The sequence below is a fragment of the Acipenser ruthenus genome, chromosome 38, assembly GCF_902713425.1.
Source record: "Acipenser ruthenus chromosome 38, fAciRut3.2 maternal haplotype, whole genome shotgun sequence".
NCBI classification, from domain to species: Eukaryota; Metazoa; Chordata; class Actinopteri; order Acipenseriformes; family Acipenseridae; genus Acipenser; species Acipenser ruthenus.
The window spans coordinates 4,517,270-4,533,657 of record NC_081226.1 but is presented as its reverse complement, the minus strand read 5'-3'; the positions used below and the strand labels follow the sequence as shown (position 1 = coordinate 4,533,657).

General features: G+C 44.4%; 1 protein-coding gene across 1 annotated transcript in view; it reads right to left on the bottom strand.

Moving 5' to 3' along the window:
- The window catches only part of LOC117971246 (complement factor B-like), a 46,057-nt gene that overhangs the window by 20,018 nt on the left and 9,651 nt on the right, over positions 1-16,388 (bottom strand). The window contains exons 2-9 of the mRNA XM_059008804.1: positions 14,273-14,491; positions 13,626-13,811; positions 13,226-13,399; positions 8,600-8,701; positions 3,549-3,682; positions 3,031-3,166; positions 2,308-2,439; positions 2,064-2,162 (exon numbers count right to left, since the gene is read on the bottom strand). Of these exons, the coding sequence (XP_058864787.1) occupies positions 2,064-2,162; positions 2,308-2,439; positions 3,031-3,166; positions 3,549-3,682; positions 8,600-8,701; positions 13,226-13,399; positions 13,626-13,811; positions 14,273-14,491 (1,182 nt within the window). The remainder of the gene's footprint in view (positions 1-2,063; positions 2,163-2,307; positions 2,440-3,030; positions 3,167-3,548; positions 3,683-8,599; positions 8,702-13,225; positions 13,400-13,625; positions 13,812-14,272; positions 14,492-16,388) is intronic.

Genomic DNA, 16,388 nt, shown 5'->3' with positions numbered 1-16,388 from the left:
TCTCCAAGGGCATGCTCATGACCAGAGCCTGGCTAGCTTGATTGTGACTCGTAGACAGCTATGACTGTCACAAGCCAGAGTTCCTGATGCGGATAAGGCCGCACTGCTTGACGCTCCTATATCCCCAGCACATACCTTTGGGCCAGCCATGGAGCAGATCTTACAGAGATCCCACCGGGAATGCGAGGCATCCCAGCAGGTGGCAGCATTGCTACCTCTCTGTGAATCCACGTGGGGCAGGTCAAGCCGCTGGCAAGCTCCTCAGACGCGGACTGTCACTAGTACATTTCCAGACCACATGGCTCCACTGGGTGACCTAAGGCATCGCCTACAGGGCACACCACCAGCTAGCAACTGGGCCCAACCGGCAGAAAGGTGGAAAGCAGGACATGGCCAGACCACACACCAGCGTCACAGGAGGCGTTTTCAGGGCCAGCGACCTAAACAGCCACCCTAAACTGCCCAGCCTCAGCCTCAGCAGGCCGAGCAGGGCCCCTGAAGGCTGACGGCCTTAGACCCCCTTTTCGGCACAAAAGCTGCAGTAATGGTGCGCTTGCACCTCAGACTCCTGGGTGCTCGCCACCGTGCAAAATGATTATGTGCTTCAGTTCCACTTGGGACCTCCTCCCTTTCGAGGCACCACGAATACTTTTGTGACACACTTTTGTGACACACCCTCTCCAGGCCTCTGTACTTCAGAAGGAAGTGGCCACCTTGCTGTGCAAGCGAGCCATTCGTCTCATAGACCCCACCTCCCACGGAGAGGTGTACTACTCAAGGTATTTTCTGGTACCTAAAAAGGATGGTGGCTTTCATCCCATCTTAGACCTGAGGCGCCTCAACGGGTTCTTAAAAGAAAGGAAGTTCCAAATGCTGAGGCACCGTTACATTCTCCAGTCTGTCCGGTCAGACGACTGGTTCACCACCGTGGACTTACGGGACGCGTACTTTCACGTTCCCATTTGTCCAGAGCACAGAAAGTATCTCCTCTTCTCTTTTCAAGGAAGCATTACGAGTTTGCTGTGCTGTCATTCAGCCTCTCCCTAGCTCCTTGTACGTTTTCAAAGTGCGTGGACGCTATCCTGGCTCCCCTACGGCTCATATGCTGCCATTCCTTCTCCCTCGCGACGGCTCTGGTATACATTATCCCATACGTCATGTCTTGGTGGTCGTCTTCGAATTGAAATGGAACGTTAGGTTACTTACCATAACCCTGGTTCCCTGAAAGAGAAGACGACCACCAACCACGAGGTCGCATCGGTCACCCTCAAGGGTTCGACGGAAAAACATAAATGGCTTCCTTTGGACCGAGTGCATCATCTCAGGAAGGGGCCTATCTGCAGCTCTGGTATAGAGAGCTCAACAATACCTACCAAATGGGCAGGCATATCCCATACGTAATGTCTTGGTGGTCATCTTCTCTTTCAGGGAACCAGGGTTAAGTAACCTAGGTTTTAGACAAACAACTTTAGCAAGTGGTGAAGGAAAAGCTTTTTATGAATCTTTATTTTTCACAGCAGCACTAAAGTTAATGAAGCCACGTTCCAAACACATATACATCGTAAATAAGCTCTGTATTGCAAAGGCTGGAAGTATGTATTTGAAAAATAATGACATCATTAATATTTATGAACATAACAAACACTGCAGTCACATATGCCAACATTGTTCAATGAATGTAAACATTTCTAAATATGCATTAACAAATGGTGGTATGCAATAAAGAGCAGCTTTTTCTTCATCAACACCACAGCAAGGCAATCGCTAGGGCAATCATTTTCTTAAAGGGAATGTCAGTATCTCCGGATTTACAAGCAGCTTTTGCCTCCCACTTTTTCTTCACTGGTCAGTGCTCACGAAATTCCGCCAGCGCTGCTCAAACTCCCTTCAAAATCACAGCATGAAGGGAGCGGTGCAGTACAGTAAGCACTTTTATGTTTGCGTTTCATCAAAATCAAGCTGAGTTATATTACTGTTTTAGAATTTACTGTTCTGAAACTAGCCGATGTGTTTTGTTTTTTTAAATAAATGTTTTGACAATACGCCCCACATTTTCTTCTTACCCAAGAACTCCTCTCTGATGTGTCCAGGGTTTGTGATACCCAACAAGGAGCGCATCTGCCTCACAGCATCCTCAGGTTTACCTCCCATATTCTTCTTTCCTGAGGGGAGGGAAATCATTCAGTATTTCAACAATAATAAGGTTACCAGCCAAGCAGGCAAACATTTCAGCTAATGCCTTCTTCAGTGTTATTGATGGAAACATGTGATTGATTATCGAATACATAGATATATAAATAGCAATACCGTCAGTGATGAGCAGAACAACGTTCCTGACTTCTTCAAACTCATTTTTCATTCTAGCTTTCAGAAATGACATATCCTTATACACAGTGTCCAGGGCTTCTTTGATATTGGTTCCAGACTGCTCCTGGTGCACTGAAACAATAAGCACACATCCCAACATGGACAGGTGACACTTCTGTAGTGTTAGGATGTCTTGATTTAAATAGGATTACTAAGTGTTATGTTACAACACTGCCATCTAGGGGATTGGGGATGTTACTTCAGTGTGGTGAATGTGAATGGTACTTAATGCAGCCGAGTTGTTCAGTTTATACTTTATTATTTTATTATTATTATTATTTATTTCTTAGCAGACGCCCTTATCCAGGGCGACTTACAATTGTTACAAGATATCACATTATACATTATTTCACATTATACAGATATCACATTATTTTACATACAATTACCCATTTATACAGTTGGGTTTTTACTGGAGCAATCTAGGTAAAGTACCTTGCTCAAGGGTACAACAGCAGTGTCCCCCACTGGGGATTGAACCCACAACCCTCCGGTCAAGAGTCCAGAGCCCTAACCACTACTCCACACTGCTGCCCTAATACTCCGACTCCCATCCTCTTTAGTAATTACACAACTTCAACCTCCTAAACTCAGTCTGAGTCACAGTAAAATGAAAAGCTCTTTTGTCAAAGGCACTGAAAGGGTGATCAAAACAAGACTCACCAGAAAAATCAAAGTCACTCAGCTGGCTGTATGCTTTGGATATGTCAATTGTTTCGTCCACAATATCCACAATCTTCTCAGCATTTGTTGCAAAAGTCACAATGCCCCATTTTGGCTCAACTTCATAAGAACTAATCTGGGAGGAAAGAACAGAAAAACAGAACAAGATAAAGGCATACTGTTAACGGGTTGCAATATGCAAATATGTTCCTTTTTTTTTACTGCCCCCTACAGGAGAGACTGCCTTTACAAGCAGGGGGAGGGTGTGTACAGAGATCCCATTAGACAGGAGCTGAGCGACCCAGGGCAGCTTTTAAACTGCTTTACACTGCCCCTCTACAGGAGAGAATGTGCCTTTACAAGCAGGGGGAGGGTGTGTACAGAGATCCCAGTTAGACAGGAGCTGAGCGACCCAGTTCAGCTTTTAAACTGCTTTACACTGCCCCCTACAGGAGAGAATGTGCCTTTACAATCAGAGGGAGGGGTTTACATGGAGCCCAGTTGGACAGAAGTTTTACCTTGTCCATAAAGTCCAGAGCGCATTTCTTTGACTTTTCAAAATCCTCTTCTCCGACACTTTCAGAAGCATCTAAGATGATGTAGATGTGAAGTTTCCCTCCTTTCTTGAGGACTATCTTTCTTCCAAGTTGTTCTACAAAGAGCAGGCAGCAAAACAAAAAAGCGTGTGAGTAACATTAATACCAGAAGAAATGTAATTCAATGAGAAATGCTTCAAATGAAAGTCAGTTGAAAAAGACTTTCAGTCATACCATGTGTCATTGAATTCATTAAGTTTCCTTTAGTGTTTCATACCGTACATAGTGTACAAAGTGTTTGTCTAAACTTTGTCAACTCTGCTTAGGATTTAAAAAACAATGTTTATTTTATTTATTTATATAGCACCTTTCACACAAAGTGTCTCAAAGTGCTTTACAATACAATAAAAAACAACAACAACATACAGAATTTAACACAATTTTTACAGCAAAATTGGTAATATTAATAAAAAGTAAACAACAACTCAGTTAAAAACAGAAATACAGTGAACAAATTAAAAATAATAATAGATTGATACATAAAATCAGGATTCAAAAGCTAATCTAAAAAAATGAGTTTTTAACCTTGACTTAAACATGCAATCTATTCCACGGTCTTGGTGTGTTATTATAGCTGAAAGCTCTTTCACCCTTTCTCTTGGTCTTGGTCTTTGGAACAAGCAGAAGAGTGTAGTCGGCTGACCTTAGAGCACGGACAGGTGCAGGTGGGCACAGGAGCTCTTTAGATAGTCAGGAGCCAGACCATGGAGAACGCCTTGTAAGTCAGCAGCAAGACCTTCAAATCAATTCTAAAACGTACTGGAAGCCAGTGAAGTGCAGCCAACACTGGAGTTATGTGCTCTCTTTCCTTTGTTCTACTTAGCACCCTGGCAGCTGCATTTTGAACAAGCTGCAAATGGCATGTTGTCCATGTCCTCCTTTGTAAAAACCTTAGTAATCATTTAATATATTTGCTATTTTTTTTTCTTCGTCTATGATTTTGCCATTACCTTTGTTGAAGCTGACACCCTGGGATCCTTCAAGAAGCTGCTTGATGAGATTCTGGGATGAATAAGCTACTAACAACCAAATGAGCAAGATGGGCTGAATGGCCTCCTCTCGTTTGTAAACTTTCTTATTTTCTTATGTTCTTATTTGTGTCTCTTAGACATTTACCTCTTCTTTGAATGTTTTCTTGCTGTTATAATATTGGAAAAACATTCTGGAATTGGTTTTAGCCCCCTTAGCAATATTGATTTCTATCTCTCTCTTGGCCTTTCTAACTTCCTTTTTGACTTGTGTTTGCAGTTCCAAGTACTCTTTCTGTGTACTTTGTTTTTGGTCCCTTTTAAACGCTCTGTAAAGTGCCTTTTTTCGCTGATTTTTTTTAAAAAATTGACTATTAAACCATTTTGGCCATTTTGTTTTAGATTTAGATTTGTCTACTTTTGGGATGTACTTGTTTTGCGCCTCTAGTACTACATTTTGAAAAAAACAGTCATCCTTTTTCTGTGGATGTGTGGCAATTTGCCCCGCCCCTGTGGGCATATTATGTGTTGTATGTTGCGTGCGTGTGTTAATTTTGATGTATAGATTGGTACACGGGATATAAACGGGTCTGTGTTTCACGTGTGATTTAAAGGTGTAGATTTATATTTAGGCACGAGGAGGGCACAAATCACTTCACGTGCTGGTTAAATGTAATATGTGAGCACGGGGTTGCACGTAATGAATTCACGTGCTGGGATTCAAGTGAATAATTAATTAGTAATTGAATCCCAGCACAACAGTATATATAGAGACACATAGCTCTCACTCGGGGTTGGGTGTTCGGTGAGTGGAGAACGGGATTGGAGACGGAGGTAATTGTGAATTTTAAAAGTAAATAGTTAAAGTATCTGCTCACCGTGTTTGTTTGTCTGTCTAGTCCGTTTTGTTCGTCTATTTATTTTGGCCTCAAGTGCCGTGCCCTGTGTTTGGTCTGTTCAAACCTTTTATTTTCTGTTCTGTTTATTAAATGCTGAGTGAAAGCATTCGCTCAGCTTCACCAAACCACACCTCTCTGTCTGTTTATTTCCTGCTTCTGGTCTGACGCCACCCACTCCGGCCATCTTTGTGACAGGATGTTTTCTCTATTTTACTCCAATCTACTTCTGTTAGTCTCTGTTTCATACCTTCATAGTTTGCTTTTGTAAAATTGTAAACCTTAGCTTTGGTCATTTCTTTTTGGGTTTTAAAAATCACTTCAAATGAGACCATGTTGTCTCTGACCTCTGTTTTAGTTATTCTGTCTTCATTATTTGAAAAGACTAAATCAAGGCATGCCTCCCCTCATTTCCACCATTTCAATTTCGTCCGTCGTGCTCCTCACCAGGTTTTCCCATTTTATACGGGGGAAGTTGAAATCCCCCATTAGTATGGCTTCTCCTTTGCTATACACATTTCTAATGTCATTGTATAACAGATTATTTTGCTCGGCATCTGAATTTGGCGGTCTATAATATGTTCCTATTATTATGCCCTTTGAATTTATGTCCATTATTTCTTTGTCCAGATTTAACACCTGGGCTTCAAGACTATTTCTGATGTATAGCGCTACCCCTCCGCCTCTTCTGTCCTGCCTGGCTTTCCTATACAGTGTGTACCCACTAATATTATATTCGTCTCCATCACTCTCAGAAAACCAAGGTTCTGTAACACCTATCACATCGTAGTTACTTAGTGCAGTAGCTTCAAGTTCTAACATTTTGTTTCTGAGACTATAGGGGCAGCGCTGTGAATATTAACACCCCTGTGAGAGACTCTGCTTTCCTGGGTGAGGGGCAGTGCTGTGAATATTAACACCCCTGTGAGAGGCTCTGCTTTCCTGGGTGAGGGGCAGCGCTGTGAATATTAACACCCCTGTGAGAGGCTCTGCTTTCCTGGGTGAGGGGCAGAGCTGTGAATATTAACACCCCTGTGAGAGGCTCTGCTTTCCTGGGTGAGGGGCAGCGCTGTGAATATTAACACCCCTGTGAGAGGCTCTGCTTTCCTGGGTGAGGGGCAGTGCTGTGAATATTAACACCCCTGTAAGAGTCTCTGCTTTCCTGGGTGAGGGGCAGTGCTGTGAATATTAACACCCCTGTAAGAGTCTCTGCTTTCCTGGGTGAGGGGCAGCGCTGTGAATATTAACACCCCTGTGAGAGACTCTGCTTTCCTGGGTGAGGGGCAGTGCTGTGAATATTAACACCCCTGTAAGAGTCTCTGCTTCCCTGGGTGAGGGGCAGTGCTGTGAATATTAACACCCCTGTGAGAGTCTCTGCTTTCCTGGGTGAGGGGCAGTGCTGTGAATATTAACACCCCTGTGAGAGGCTCTGCTTTCCTGGGTGAGGGGCAGCGCTGTGAATATTAACACCCCTGTGAGAGACTCTGCTTTCCTGGGTGAGGGGCAGTGCTGTGAATATTAACACCCCTGTAAGAGTCTCTGCTTTCCTGGGTGAGGGGCAGCGCTGTGAATATTAACACCCCTGTGAGAGACTCTGCTTTCCTGGGTGAGGGGCAGCGCTGTGAATATTAACACCCCTGTGAGAGTCTCTGCTTTCCTGGGTGAGGGGCAGCGCTGTGAATATTAACACCCCTGTGAGAGGCTCTGCTTTCCTGGGTGAGGGGCAGTGCTGTGAATATTAACACCCCTGTAAGAGTCTCTGCTTTCCTGGGTGAGGGGCAGTGCTGTGAATATTAACACCCCTGTGAGAGACTCTGCTTTCCTGGGTGAGGGGCAGCGCTGTGAATATTAACACCCCTGTGAGAGGCTCTGCTTTCCTGGGTGAGGGACAGCGTTGTGAATATTAACACCCCTGTGAGAGGCTCTGCTTTCCTGGGTGAGGGGCAGCGCTGTGAATATTAACACCCCTGTGAGAGGCTCTGCTTTCCTGGGTGAGGGGCAGTGCTGTGAATATTAACACCCCTGTAAGAGTCTCTGCTTTCCTGGGTGAGGGGCAGTGCTGTGAATATTAACACCCCTGTAAGAGTCTCTGCTTTCCTGGGTGAGGGGCAGCGCTGTGAATATTAACACCCCTGTGAGAGACTCTGCTTTCCTGGGTGAGGGGCAGTGCTGTGAATATTAACACCCCTGTAAGAGTCTCTGCTTCCCTGGGTGAGGGGCAGTGCTGTGAATATTAACACCCCTGTGAGAGTCTCTGCTTTCCTGGGTGAGGGGCAGTGCTGTGAATATTAACACCCCTGTGAGAGGCTCTGCTTTCCTGGGTGAGGGGCAGCGCTGTGAATATTAACACCCCTGTGAGAGACTCTGCTTTCCTGGGTGAGGGGCAGTGCTGTGAATATTAACACCCCTGTAAGAGTCTCTGCTTTCCTGGGTGAGGGGCAGCGCTGTGAATATTAACACCCCTGTGAGAGACTCTGCTTTCCTGGGTGAGGGGCAGCGCTGTGAATATTAACACCCCTGTGAGAGTCTCTGCTTTCCTGGGTGAGGGGCAGCGCTGTGAATATTAACACCCCTGTGAGAGGCTCTGCTTTCCTGGGTGAGGGGCAGTGCTGTGAATATTAACACCCCTGTAAGAGTCTCTGCTTTCCTGGGTGAGGGGCAGTGCTGTGAATATTAACACCCCTGTGAGAGACTCTGCTTTCCTGGGTGAGGGGCAGCGCTGTGAATATTAACACCCCTGTGAGAGGCTCTGCTTTCCTGGGTGAGGGACAGCGTTGTGAATATTAACACCCCTGTGAGAGGCTCTGCTTTCCTGGGTGAGGGGCAGCGCTGTGAATATTAACACCCCTGTGAGAGGCTCTGCTTTCCTGGGTGAGGGGCAGCGCTGTGAATATTAACACCCCTGTGAGAGTCTCTGCTTTCCTGGGTGAGGGGCAGCGCTGTGAATATTAACACCCCTGTGAGAGACTCTGCTTTCCTGGGTGAGGGGCAGCGCTGTGAATATTAACACCCCTGTGAGAGTCTCTGCTTTCCTGGGTGAGGGGCAGCGCTGTGAATATTAACACCCCTGTGAGAGGCTCTGCTTTCCTGGGTGACGAGCACCTCTTACCTTCACTAGGAGGTGCGTCTGAATCTGCTACATGGAGCAGCGCATTGAGGGAGGTTGAGAAGCCTTGAGAGGCCTCCTCTGGTGTGTCATAGGTGTTCTTGTCTGCAAACACAAGAAACAAACAGACACCACAAAATGTTACACACAGGTTTGTATTATTAAAATGGGTAAGGTGACCATATGGCTCCGTGTTCAGCAGGACGGTTTGGGATAGTTCGGGCTTTTCAACTCACAACCCAATGCATTGTGGTAAGCATAGTCCTGCTTCTCTTAAAGGTAAGAATGGTACCTGAGATAGGTAAAACGTACCAGAATGCATTGGGTTGCGAGTTGAAAAGTCTGAACTGTCCCAAACTGTCCCGCTGAACATAGAGCCATATGGACATCTTAAAAATAGGGGTATGTGCCAGTCTTGGCTACTTCTGCCAATTAAAAGTGTTTTAAAATCACGAGAAGGAACTATAACAGTCTATGACAATTGTTTTGTCTAGACGTCTTTCTGTACATGAAGTGAGGCAGGGAAGCATATTAGCGTTGCACAGCAGGTGAGGTATTTGTGCACGGAAGCCTGTGCAGCGCTGATATACTTCCTGACTATGAGCCTTTGCAGTATTTTCCCCCTACATTTGCCTTTTAAAGACAGTCTCTGTTTAAATGTTTTCTAATTGGATATTGCTAATATCCCGTCCAGAACGAACTGCACTAGTGCTCCACCTCCGCTCTGGCGTGTTTATGGGCCTTGCACATCTGTCTAAACGACCCAATAACAGAATGTAAACAGGGACACATTTTGCAGGAAACCCTCACAATTATTAACGTGACCCGATGATAAATAGCTACAGTCGCGCTGCCACATGCAAGACTGTAAACACTTTGTTACAATGCCATTCCTGTATATTTGCCACTGTGAAACACGATGAAATATGTAACAAAGCAATACCTTATTTGGAAACACTTTATAATAAAATGCTGCTTATTAATGTTTTATAAGTGTTTTATAAATATATATAATAGATTCTTACACCTTTTCTTGGTGGTTGCTTTCCTGGATGGAGGAATATTGTCTTTTGTGTGTAATACTTTGATGGAACTGGTGGCAACTTATTGGTTATGTTACGCTTGTCTTCCAATGCTGAGGCCAAACATCGCAGCACCTGGTCATGGCATCACGTAAACCGGCCTTGGCTAAGACCCACCTTACATCCTGTCAAAATGTGCCTTAATGTTACAAGTGATGAACACAAAGGACATGAGGGATCCTTACCTACCCAGAGGTTTAAGTTCTGTGGTGATGGGAGAACATCATATGTTGACCTGATGAGGAAACTGATCCTGCTCTGTTCCATTGTCCATAGGTCTTGCCAGCCGATCTTGCGTTGTTCCACACTCTCCCATCTCATCCATTCTCCCTGCATGGCCTGGGAAGTGGTCTTTATGCACCTCATCCTCTCCTCCTGCTTTTGCACTTCGTTGACTACCAGCTTCCTCGGTTGAGCTGGGGCTGCCTTGTGCCATGTAGGAGGAGCTGAACTGAGACCAAGACCCCTTCTTCCATGCTGAACTTGCCCCATGATATCAACAATTCGAAGGGCAGCCTTTGCATCTTTCACGGCTTTCTGTGCCGCCCTCTTTCTTCCAGTTGTCAACACAGGTGCTGCCTCCCTTACTCTGTGCACTTAAACTCCTCCGTTAGAGCGGAGACTGGTAGCTGTAGTATTCCTTTACCATAAAGTTTCTGAGGCAGCGTGGAAGTCCCAACCGTTTCCTGACGTATGAACTGATTAAAGCTTCCAGCTTCTCAACTGTTGTCAAAGAAACCTCATACATAGTCAGTGGCCACAGCATCCTTGGCAGTAGACCAAACGACAGCACCAGAGTTTCAGTTTGGCCAGTAAAGCGCTGCTATGCTCTTCAACCCTTTCACTGCTTGTTGTCTAATTTCTCCCACATGAACTGTGTCCTTTAGAACCCCGTCGTACCAATTCCCAAGCGCTCTACTCCCACTACCCATTTTGATGCCCTAATAATTACTTCCATTGCCATGGTAAAAGCCAGTGGAGAAATGGTGCATCCTGCCATTATTCCAACTTCTAGGCATTGCCATGTAGTGCTGAATTCTGAAGTTGAAAAACTAAATTGCAAATCTCCAAAGTAGGCTTTCACTAAATTTGTTATTGTCATCGGTACACTGAAAAAATCAAATGCTGCCCAAAGAAGTTCATGTGGCACTGAACCATATGCATTAGTCAAATCCAGGAATGTCACATGGAGCTCCTTCCTCTCCTTTTTAGCTGATTGAATTTGTTGCCAGATCATGCTGAAACCTGGAATGCCCGCTTTGTGTACTGAAGTGTCAATGAAGCAGTTCTTTAATAGGTAAGTTGACAATCTCTGAGCAATAATGCTGAAGAAAATCTTGCCTTCCACATTTAATAGGGAAATAGGGCGAAACTGACTGATGCTTGTAGAATCTTTTTCTTTAGGTATAAAGACTCCACCTGCTCGGCGTCATGCTCGTGGTACAACCTGTTTTTCCCATGTCACTTTCACCAATTTCCACAGGATTCGTAGAACTCCAGAAGCACTCTTGAACACTCTGTATGGAACTCCATTAGTCCCTAGAGATGATGACGCCTTTGCTTTTTCACAACTTGCTCTACTTCTTTCCACTTAGGAGCACATATAGGAGCAATATAACCGTGAAACTCCATCTTCACCAGACATCTGAATTTGGCTCCGAGCCAAGCAGGACCGGGGGCAGGGGTAGGATTTTCGTCATTATGTTGCGTCAGTCAGTACACTCCAGAAAGACAAACAACAAACAACATGACAGGCAGCGAGTGTGATGAGAGGAAAGTACAGCCTGGGATGCTGAGGAAGTGCAGGCTCTAGCTGGTGAAATAAAGCCTTGAACAGAAACAAGTGTCTTTTAAGTTTTCTGCCTTCTCTGAAAAGTTACAATATATACATTGCATAATGTGGTGCCATTGCAGATCCCATCACCACACCTTGAATTTGTAAATAATATGTGCTTTCAAATCTACTTAAAACTAAAGATATTTTAGGAACTGCAAATAAGTTGCAAGAAATGTGTTGCATTTTCTAATCCGATTTTGCAAAGAAACCGAGTCGCAGAATTGCGAGAGAGGCAGGATTTCCCAATCGAGCTGTGTGACGGGGTGCCCACCCCTTGTGTATATTATATACGATGTGTTTGTATTATTATTATTGTATTTGTATGCGGGGGGACAAAGCCGTCCATCCTAATCATTATTATTGTGTTATGTGCGGGCGGTCGAGCACCGTCTGTCTTTTATTATTTACTATTTGAGCCTGTCTTATAATGTATAGTCAGCCTGTCTTATTATGTATAGTCAGCCTGTCTTATAATGTATAGTCAGCCTGTCTTATAATGTATAGTCAGCCTGTCTTATAATGTATAGTCAGCCTGTCTTATAATGTATAGTCAGCCTGTCTTATAATGTATAGTCAGCCTGTCTTATAATGTATAGTCAGTGTGGATGGGGCTAATACCCCATCCCTAAAAACTCTCGTGGGAATGTGGCTGGAGCCTTAATAAGGTCATTTATTAATAGGTAATTAAGGCTCCAGCCATGAATATAAAAGGACCCACTCTCGACTCATTAGGGGAAGATTGTCCGAGGTGAGACAAGAGATAAGAGACATGAGTCTGAATTGAGAGAAAACAACTGCTATATATCCAAAATACACGTGTTTTTCGTTATTGTTTATTTGTTTGGCCGCCGTGCCCTTTTGTTTTGAAAAAGTGTTTTTTTTGTTTAAGCTTTTATTGTTTATTATTTTAATAAAACACTGAGCACAGCCGTAGCGCTTCAGTTTCAGCCTGGACCTTTTTGTCGTGTTGCACTTCTTCCCGGTCTGTGATGTCACCACACCTGCACACTACAACCACTCTGACACAAGCTGTATTTATTTTTTTTATCTTAAAATAAGCTTTATTGTTTGGTACGGTGTGCTGTGTGAGAAACAGGCGTTATTATTGTATGTATATGAATGAACTGTGCATTTATTTGAAACAAATCAAATAAAGAAAATCCGCCATTAAACATGTAATTGTATTTTAATGTGTGGCGCTTGCCATTCAAACGATAGCCTATGGATATACACTGATATGGCAAACCGCATTGCATCAGAAGGGAAAAGTTTTAAACATATTATTCACTGAGACAAATAACCAGAGCTTTCTAGGTGCACCATTGCTTCTGTATTCTTTTGTGAGCTGGAAAGGAAACGTGTGCTAACATAAGAGGATTCCTTTTCTCAACTTAAAGTTAAATATCATTAACTTTGACAAAATAACATTCCTGGTGGCTACAGTAATTTTGCCGTAACCTCTGGATCTACAACTCAAATACAGCAGCTCTTAATACTGCACAATCTACCTACGACTTGAGACACTTGTTGCGTGTGACGTCAGCTGCATGGCTCGGCTATGCAGTGAAAAACCAACCTGGTTTCTCCTGAGCCATGCGGGGGTTGTTCGGCTCTGCCCCGGCATGGCTCAGTTGTACAGTGGAAAAGAGGTATAAGACAGATGTCATTTGCAGATCTGTGCTCTTTATAAACCCGCTGCTTTGCACTCACAGTAGCAGGCTGGCTCGGTGCCAGTCCACTCATGGTTCTCCTGGCACTCCCGCTTTGCAGACCCGAACATGAAGAGGCCTCTGTCGCACCGGTAGGTCACCTTGTCATCGATCCCGAACCTGTCCCCTGTCCTGCGGGAGCCGGGTGGGGTGCCTGGGTTAGGACAGTGTTCTGCTGTGCAGGGAGGGAGGGATCAAGAGGGCAACGTCACACACAAGGTTAAAGGGGAGCCAATTAATGATGAGTATGAAGCACAGACCGGACACTCTCCCCTCCCTCCTTCCTCCCCTCTCCCCCTCAATCACAACCATTGTCACACTCTCTCCTCCCCTCCCTCTCCCTCTTTCCCCTTTCCCCTCTTCCCTCTCTCTCTACCCTCTCTCTCGCTCCTCTCACTCACAGCCGTTGTCACAGATGGGGTTCTCTCCATTCCATTTCCCGTTGGGCTGGCAGGTTCGAGTGGGGGACCCCCGTAGCTGGTACCCCTCAAAGCAGCTGTAGGAGGTGATGTTTCCCACAAGGTACTCCCTCAGCATGGGCTCCATCGACCCGTGCTCCAGTCTGGAAGGGTCTGGGCAGCTGATCCCTGAGAGTCAGAGAGAGACACAGAAAGAATCACTCACACACGGCCCATGCAGTCCAGGGTAGGGCTTCACTCAGTACAGTTAAATCTATCATTCTTTTCAGGGAGGTAGTTTGATTATCCAGACTCCCACCCACCATCCCACACATTATAAATATTAAAATCAAACTCAAATTAAATTCAATGAGATAGACCTTTGCCATGGAGTTTGCAGAGTTTGTTGTGTGTTTCTGTGGTAAATTCAGAGAGACTCAAGGGAAATTCAATGACAAACATTTCAATGTCTTCAATCAGAAGGGCTTCCCATAAAGCATCTGTCATCGAGTTTGCTGGGTTGTAGTGTTACTGAAAGAAGCGTATTAAACTCAATGGCAAATCACATCTACAGCAAGAAAGGAAATTTTAGTTGGGTGAGTTTGCTGAGTTTGTGGTGCTGCTCCTGTGACGGTTCGCCCGGGACTCACACTTGCAGACCACCTTGCTGACTGTGCCCCCCGTCGGTGTCTTCAGGGGGCTCCAGCGCCCATAGCGATTGCACTTCTGGCTCTGCACGGGGTAGGGGTACATGCCCTGGGGGCAGCTGTACTTCACCACGCTGCTGCGGCTCACGCCAGTCGGCCAGTAGCTGCCCCCGTTAATCTTGATGGAGTCCATAGCGCAGTCAACAGTCCTACGACGAGGGCCTGAGGGAAACACAGGCACACAGTTAGAGACACAGCGATAACCAGAGAGACACAGACACACATGGGACAGAGAGAGAGACACAGACAGAGACAGACAAACAGAGATAATTCTAGATAGAGACACCCACAAAACCAAATACTTCCTCATATTGATATGTATCGGTGAAAGTGATGGCTTTGCAGGGGTGACGTGAGACCAGAAACAGAAACCAAAACAATGAATGGCGGGTGAAAGGAGGCGCAGTGGCGCTCAATGCTTTTTAAATAATAGAAAATAAAAGATTTAAACAAACACAAAACTAGACAAACAAAAAGGAGCGTTGGCCAAACAAATAAACAATAAACTGACAACAAACAAGTATTGTGCTGGTTTTGGATTAGCAACAATTAATCAATTAATAAACTCGGGAGATCTGCGTGAGGTTTTTATGAATGGGGATTTTAACCCCATCCATGTGACTATATATTATGAGACCAGCTTTTCACCGGTCTCACGCAACAAATAATAATATCGGACGGCTTTAGTCTGTCTGCACACAAACATATATATATATATATATATATATATATATATATATATATATATATATATATATATATATATATATATATATATATAAATCATAATACAAATACAATAATAAACAAAGGGGCGGGACACTCCGCCACAGTATCAAAATACGATCACAGGTTACATTTGTAGATATGTCGGAAAAATAATATTTGTGACAATAAAGATTCGTGGCAACTAGGTTTGTTTCACATTTATCCCACATGAATTATGAAAAGTCTTTTCACATTATAGCAAAAATATAAAAGTTTGTTTGTATTTTGGAATCATCTGTCTCTATCAGCGTTCTGTCAAGCATATTTTTTTGGTTGTTGTCCGAGTAACAATCACAACTTCCTGTTGCTGTTGTCTGTGCCTGTTTGACGCTGACAATGGGGGCGTTGCCCACGAGTGTATGTGGCAAATGTGAGCTGTATTAGGGACTGCTATGTTTACAGCAGAGCAAAAAACAGACCAAAGCTGTCGCAGAGCTCCTTCTGGAGCAGGACCCTTTCAAGACGGCTGGACCTGGGCTGGACCTGAGCCGGCTGCTTACACAATAAAAAAGACCTCTCAGTCAGCTTAACAGTGGCTAGTGTAAATGGGGTACAAGTCCTCCTATTCACCTGAAGGTGTGTGCCTGCCCGTGATCCCAGAGGAAAGGTAAAATACCTGACTCCTAATGCTTGTTGCTACATGTGTATAATGATAATGTTAAGAATAATGTGTCTAACTGCTGAATATTGGAACCAATAAAGAGAACTATGTTCAACTTTTAACCATCAATTGGACATGAATCATTATAAACCAGTGCTGTTCAAAATCAATCGCTGACTAGACACAGGTGCAGTCTAGATATAACATGGCTATGAGTACCAGAGAATAGGACATTACAGTAATCAATTCTGGAAGATACAAAAGCATGCACCAATTTCTCAGTGTCTGAGTGGGAAAGAATACTTCTCAATTTGGTGATATTTCTTTGATGATAAAAATACATTTCAGTAATATTCCAGATGTGTGTCTCAAAAGAAAGATTTGGGTTGAAGATCACACCCACATTCCTCATTTCACCTGCAAGTTCTATCTCTACCTCCATCTCCACTTCCACCTCCATCTCTATCTCCACCTCCATCTTCATCTCCACCTCTATCTTCACCTTCACCTCCATCTCCATCTCCACCTCCATCTCCATCTCCATCTCCATCTCCATCTCCATCTCCATCTCCACCTCCATCTCCATCTCCATCTCCACCTCTATGTCCACCTCTTCCTCCATCTCCATCTCCACCTCCACCTTTATGTCCACCTCCATCTCTATCTCCATCTCCACCTCCATCTCCATCT